Source organism: Onthophagus taurus, chromosome 11 (assembly GCF_036711975.1).
Source record: "Onthophagus taurus isolate NC chromosome 11, IU_Otau_3.0, whole genome shotgun sequence".
Lineage (NCBI taxonomy): Eukaryota > Metazoa > Arthropoda > Insecta > Coleoptera > Scarabaeidae > Onthophagus > Onthophagus taurus.
The window spans coordinates 11,950,349-11,957,714 of NC_091976.1; the positions used below are offsets into that span (position 1 = coordinate 11,950,349).

The window sequence follows — 7,366 nt, forward strand, 5'->3', positions numbered from 1 at the left end:
TATCACGAAAATCAAAGCGACTAAAACGCCCCAAGAGGGCGAACAAAATTGGTACAGGAATGTTTATTAATCCATATAAAAAGGGTTGTGGTTATAAAACTGTAGCAAAAAACTAATAAAAATGCCCCAACATTCTTTAACGGATGTAGAGTTAAGGCGATATGCACGAGCGCTTGATCTGTTAAACTTTCGTGGGGTGTACATGAGAAACAATTTACCGAAGAAAATCCGAAAACGAGAGAGTGGGATAATAAATCTTGATAATCGTACGGGTCCCGGTACTCACTGGACAGCTTACAACAAGGATGGTGTAAATGTTAACTACTTTGACAGTTATGGAGATTTACGACCACCGATTGAAGTGGAGAAGTATTTTATATCGGATGGGGGGAGAAATATTGTGAGGTATAATTATCGACGATATCAAAAAGAAGATCAAACAAATTGTGGACAATTGTGTCTACATTTCTTAGATAGTTTAAATACCAAGGAAGTATCCGTGTAAGATTAGTCTTGAGAACAACAATGGAACAAGATACAATACATACAAGTTATACATTTACGCTCACCGGAAGGGGGTCGGAGTTGTCTTGTAACTTTAACCCACCGATTTATTTGAATGAACTCGGTACATACGAGTTAGCTCTTTTAAATTTCGAAACGTTCAATACGTTACCTAATATCGATTCAACAAACAATATTTTACAATATGAAGATCATATGGGAAATTTTACAGAGAATATTGAAATACCGCTAGGAACATACGATATTAACGATATTAACGAATACGTTAAAAAAACATTAACAGCGAGGATTCTCAGCGTGACTACACCGGGTACACAGATACGCATAAGAGGTAATAATAATACGCAACGTGCTGAGATAAAAACAAACCGGCGAATAAATTTTGCTAGCGATAATTCAATCGGTTCCTTACTTGGTTTTAACCCTAAAGTTATACCTAAAAACACGATAACAGAATCGGATCATATCGTGAATATAAATAAAACGAATGCATTACAAATTTATTGTAATTTGAGCTCCGGATCGTATACGAATGGACAACCCATGCACGTGTTGTATCATTTCTTCCCGAACGTACCGGCTGGTTTTAAAATAATAGAAGCTCCGCAACAACCGATTTACTTACCTGTTACAACGAACGTGATTAGTACATTAATAGTACGCATACTTGATCAGGACGGTCAGTTGGTAAACTTCAGAGACGAAGAAGTGACCGTGAGAGTGCACTTGAAATCGGTGTGAGTAGTAGGGTATTTAATATGGGTATAGTGTACGACGTTCGAAGAAAAGCACAGGAAAATCTGGGTGATAGAGTAATGTATAAAACGGTACGAAAGGATGTAAAACCTAACAGTAAGCGAAAATCAACTACCCAGTTAACACGCGTCAATCGTCAGTATTTAAGCAACTTAGGTTTTCAACTACTATAAATGGAGTCCTTAAACGTCACGGAGAAAATAAAAGTAGATAACTCGATTGTAAGTTACGAATATCATTCCCATCAACCGTTTGGTTCTACTAGCTTCGGTAACAATGATGAAATTCGTATAGGCATACCCGAAATAGACAATTACACATTGCCTCATGAAAGTTTTTTGTATGTGGAAGGGAGCGTACGTAAACTGGATGCGAGTGGTAAAGCAACAAAAGATGCTAGTGCAACTGCAAAATTGATAAATAATCCTGTAGCGTTTATGTTCAGTGATATTCGCTATCTTATAAATGGTGTTCAAATAGATGGAGTGAGAAACGTGGGGTTAACATCATGTATGAAAGGATACTTTTCGTATACCCCTCACGATATAATAAAGTTGGCGAACGCAGGTTGGAACATGGGCGAGGATCTGCTAGGTCAAGTGGTCCCAACATCCCCTGTAACGGATGCAATAATGGATAAAAATGGAAATTTTGGATTGAGTGTACCGCTAAAGACATTAATAGGGTTTGCTGAAGATTTTAAAACAATTGTGATGAATGTGAGACAAGAGCTAGTGTTAATTCGTAATAATGATGATAATGATGTGCTTGTGAATACGGTAGAAGAACCGTTACAGTTAAAAATCGATAAAGTTGTGTGGAGAATGCCCCATCTAGCCGTAGGCTTACGAGAACAATTAGCTCTAACAAAAATAGCAGGACGAAATATTGATTTGCAAATACCTTTTCGCAGTTGGGAAGTACATGAATATCCTTCTTTACCTCAAACAACAAAGCATTCATGGGCTGTGAAAACAGCTCCGCAGTTGGAAACACCTAGATTTATAATAATTGGGTTTCAAACAAAGAAGAAAGGAAAACAGTTGGCGAACATGGCAACCTTTGATAATGTAAAACTCACCAATTTGACGGTATTCCTAAACGGTGAACGCTACCCATACGATAATCTGAACGTGGACTTTGATAGTAATCGTGTCGCAGTGTTATATGACATGTATACACGCTTTCAAAAGTCCTACTATGGGAAGGAAGGAGAACCATTACTCACTCCGAAACAATTTATTGAAAATTATCCACTGATTGGAATTGATTGTACATATCAAGCAGAAGCGCTACACAAAAGTGGGGTAGAAATACGGATAGAATTTACGACAAAAAATCCGATTCCTGATGGTACCACAGCATACTGTTTAGTTTTACATGATAAGGCGTTTCAATATTCTCCACTAACAAAAATCGTCAAACAAATGACTTGAGTATGGGGAAAGAAGGGTTGGTAGTGTGTAGTTGGATCGGATCCTGAGCCGCATCGCACCCGTAGCTCATCATCCGAAATGTGAGACTTCTATATTCAGCGTAAACAAAAAAAAGTCGTAGAGTATAAGTTGTGCGACAGATTTCTACGGCTGCATAGTATGGATAATCGTGTTGATGTACGGAAGCAAGATGTATTCAAATAAAACTCAATACATAATTCTCGATATACAAGGTTTCATGGTCAACGAAGATCAGTTCGTACCTAAAGAATTAGCATCATGTGATAGTAACAAATGCATAACCCACCACGTTTTTCAACCGAGTAGCAGTATAGCTTCATTACCATCTAAATATAGGAATACTGCAAACTGGTTAATGACACATCATCATTGCATCGACTGGAAAGTTGGTTTTATCCATCCAATGGAATTCGACGCCATAGTCAAATATCTGTGTCGGAATGTCAAGAAAGTGTATGTTAAAGGACCTGAAAAAATTAAATTTTTAAGACATATTATTTCCGCGCCGATATTTGCGTTGGAAGGTAGTATCTATAAACTTGAGATGGGTATACCGAGCTGTGCTTTTCACTCGCGACGAAGAAGTATGTGCGCTCTTTCCAATGTACGCCACTTACAAGAAGTTGTCGAAGAGGGGGTGCAAAACAAGGATGCGAAAGACAGTCGGTGACTATAAAGCAGAGACAAGTCGTAATGGGGGATAGTTAAGAGCTGGTTGCGATGGAACAAGTGTTCACTGTGTTTGGGTGTTGGCCACTTACATCTGCCAAGAAAGTGTACAGCGTAATGAAAAAATATGAACAAGATGCCTCATTTGCGAACATTCCAGCTCGTGATTTAAAATATTTACCAACACAGTATTATTTCGATAAAGTACCATCTATGGAATTACGAAGAATTTGGACCCAACTACCGTTCGCCTACCAGCAATCGAAAATGTTACAAATGAAGTTACCGTGTCTTGAACATTATAATAATGATTGTGCGGAAACTCATTTCGATGGACCACCACCACCTAAAATGCATTGTATTAAATGTACGTTAGAAAAGAAATAAATGTTATTTTTTTATCCATATTGATGAGTTTTATTTAAAGAAACCTCTTCACCTCCCCTTCCCCCTCCCCTTCCCCCTCCCCCTCCCCCCAGGGAGGGGGAGGGGGGAGGGGGGATTGTAACCCCCCTTGAGTCACGGGCGAAGATAAGGTCCGAACGACCTCGCATTCTCAGACAGTATGACCTCCCCTTGGGCCACAGGCGATAACAAGGAGAAAACCTGGACAACCTCGCATTCCCAGACAGTATGACCTCCCCTTCAGTCACAGGCGATAACAAGGAGAAGACCTAAACGACCTCGCATTCCCAGACAGTTGACCGGACAAATACCTGTTCACTAACCCGTACTTAAAGGTAGTGGAAAGTGGGTTACTCCTCACTCCGTGTACAGCAGTCGCTGAGTGATATAGTAGTGTACAAAAGACGATAATTCCTTAAAAAGTGTGTTTACAATAATAACAGATTTTGTTAAAAACTGTGTTTTTCCGACCACGAAGAAATCGCCTTCTGCTAGAAAACCATTTGAAAAGTAAGTTACATCAATACAATTTTTATCGGTTTTCTTCATGTATGTTTGTGATGATTTCAGGTATTAATTGTTATACGCTGAGAAAAGTGGTTCTTCAGCGCATTGCAAACCTGTCAGACGTGATAGAAAACCATTTGAAAAGTAAGTTACATCAATACAATTTTTATCGGTTTTCTTCATGTATGTTTGTGATAATTTCAGACATTAATTGTTATACGCTGAGAAAAGTGGTTCTTCAGCGGATTGCAAACTTGTCAGACGTGAGCGAACGTATAATTTTAATAAAATAATCCAAATTTTTTGTAACCCTTTTGATTCCTTGAAGTCTTTCCCATTATGCTTCACTTAATTGGTAACAGCCACGCTCGTGCAAGCGATAATACCGATGGTATGACCGACCCACTGGTTGCCGTGCTGCCACGCAATAACGACAGTACGAATGTTGTTGAGTCAAGCCTACCGTCGTTACCATTATATTGCAGCGGCAACTTTGACGGTTTGAGTCGTACCATGCAGGATTTCACTACAGACCCACCACTGTACGAGCAAATAATGAATGAGCTCCGGTCACAGCCAGGGAACGACAATGGTGCGATTGTTACCACCAGTCCAACCTTGTCGTCCTACGGCTTAACTCGCATCAGTATGGAGATACGAGAAGAAGGAACATATCAGGAAGTTGTTGTGCCACCTGAACCTGCTACCAATCAGGCCGACGTGGTACAACCACTTCCAGATATTGTACATACGGATGTCACAAGTCAAGCACCTGCTGAAAACCAGGTGCTTGCGGCACCGTCTGTACCAGCGACGGAAGACGTATCCCAACCCTCCGATAGGATATGTGTTTCGCCTGTCTTCTCGAGTGGACCCATACGGTACACATCCCGCCGTATAAAAAAACGCGTCAACTTGTTGTCAAGGGGTTGCGTGAAACAAACTACCCGCCCAAACCCTTCTCCTGCTTCACAAGACTCCTGTAGATTGCTGCGCAACGCATTAGCCAAACCTCCCCGTAACACACGAAGAGTACCTACACTCGCTACAGTAACCAGACCTGCAACGGTGGTTACATCTCCACCAGAGGTGACCATCGACATCCGTGACAGCCCGCCAACTATCACAACTATCCCACCACAAAATGTGGTGTTCCCACCACCTTTACCTATCCCTACTATCCCGCAGAGGCAAAATCTTCCAGCTGTAAATACCGCACATCCCGACCCATGGGTTGATGCGTTTCTGCATTCAACAACCAACTTGGCAAGCAGTCTTTTGTCCCAAGAGGATTTTTTCATCTTGGGCTTGAAACCTCAATTGCAAACCAAAGTGACGACTTTGGAACATCATAAGCGCCACTTCGTGAACGCGTTGAATGCAGTAAACCAGAATCCCACCGTCTGCTTTGCTGCTTCTTCAAACATCCTTAACATGTACAACACCAAAATTAACCTGTATAAGTCCCTTCTCAGGCTGCTGCCTGACAACGGTTAATAGCGTTTTTTTTTTGAAGCTCGTTCAGTTTTTTTGTCTCTTGCAGTGTTAACGTTGCAGGAGTTGGCTATGGAGAGCGTTAATTCGACGATTTCCCGTAAAGACCGTACGTTGCGGTTAGTAGATGTTTTACCAAAGACTCTACTACTAAACGTAATGTACAGCTGGGACATATGCTTCTGGCGTCGAATATCCCGAAAGGGCGATCGAATCAATCTTGGGGAGGTTTGCTTCCCCACCGTGGAACGCTTTGGAAAGAAAATGTCGCAAGGCACCGTACATAAGTTGTTCCACGGTTCTCCGGTTGATTGGAGTTCAACTTTCGGAGTGGGTCTTCAGTATCAAGCAAGGTATGTTTTTTATGAATCACATTTGGGCAACCTTTGCTATCGTTGTCGACGCCGCCTACACCATATTAGTATAACGAACGTTTTACAACTGGATTGTCGTGTGAAATTGCGCTCGAAAATAAAGTATGCATCTTCTGAACGATTGCAGACTATTATTTTAAATAAAAAATATTGGTGTGCGATGTGTTGTCGTGTGTCTTTGTTTCGAGTCTGTTTTAAACCACAACTTGAGGAGGATCAAAGTACTGAGGAATTGTCGGAGGGATGTCTCAGCAACTAATATGTTGTAGGTGGTTTTTTCAAATTTGTACACCATCCTTGTATGATACTGAAAATCGTTCGAATTGATGATATGACAACAAGTTCGCTTCCTTTTCACCTTTTCCGCTCCCATGCTTTTGTTTATATGTATTATTAATTATTTATTTGAATATTTACCGTATCTACTTATTGTTACCGCTCCCATGCTTTTGTTAATATGTATTATTAATTACTTATTTGAATATTTACCGTATCTACTTATTGTTAATTTAATACTAAGTAGTGTAAATTGTACTGTGACTTACACTGCTTTATTTTGTTTAATCACATAACATCTGTATGTGAATAACCCACTGGTGGTTCTACTACATCAACCATACAGATACTTTTGAAATCATGATAATAAATAATTTTGTAAATTTATGTATACCACGTCTTATTGTAAAATAAATATTGTGTAATATTACGCACGCTTTAAATAACTTTCAAACTCAATGTTAACAGTTTATATAGTTAAAGTGTTGTAAACCATTATTTTGAAACAATGATAATAAATAATCTGCTGAAATTTTTTGTATGCTACATTTTATGATAAAATAAACATTGTTTTCTACTACGACTTCATTTCTTGTTAATCTCCCGTTCAAGTATCACCCGTCAGCATGGTTGAAGACGTTAAGTTTGTTAGCCAACCTTTAACACTACCAATCTGTAATCTTCATAACGACTTCGCTGCAAATAAATTTAAACGACATAGCGAATTATTTGGTGGGGAATGTAAACGTGGTTTGATAATTGGTTCTTCGGGTGCCGGAAAAACAAACGTAATGTTAACTTTATTGACAGCTCTCAACGGGTTGCGCTTTTTGAATGTATATTTGTGCTCTAATTCACTCTACCAAATCAAATACGAATTTCTACGACAATTACTTAAACCTA

The 7,366-nt window shown here is 39.5% G+C and overlaps 2 protein-coding genes across 3 annotated transcripts; both read left to right on the forward strand.

The window, feature by feature from the left end:
* Nucleotides 1–1,454: 1,454 nt before the first annotated feature.
* On the forward strand, nt 1,455–2,717 carry LOC139432107 (uncharacterized). Its single transcript, XM_071200450.1, has one exon. It carries the CDS (start codon nt 1,455–1,457, stop codon nt 2,715–2,717), a length of 1,263 nt encoding a protein of 420 aa, XP_071056551.1.
* A 1,187-nt stretch (nt 2,718–3,904) lies between these two features.
* On the forward strand, nt 3,905–7,046 carry LOC139431911 (uncharacterized). Of its 2 annotated transcripts, XM_071200172.1 has the most exons (3): nt 3,905–4,322; nt 4,383–4,463; nt 4,524–7,046. In XM_071200172.1, the coding sequence occupies exon 3, from the start codon at nt 4,659–4,661 to the stop codon at nt 5,814–5,816; it is 1,158 nt and encodes a 385-aa protein (XP_071056273.1). In that variant the 5' UTR covers nt 3,905–4,322; nt 4,383–4,463; nt 4,524–4,658; the 3' UTR covers nt 5,817–7,046. The 2 variants fall into 2 exon arrangements, with proteins under 2 accessions (XP_071056273.1, XP_071056274.1); XM_071200173.1 differs by lacking the exon at nt 4,383–4,463.
* The last annotated feature ends 320 nt before the right edge of the window (nt 7,047–7,366 follow it).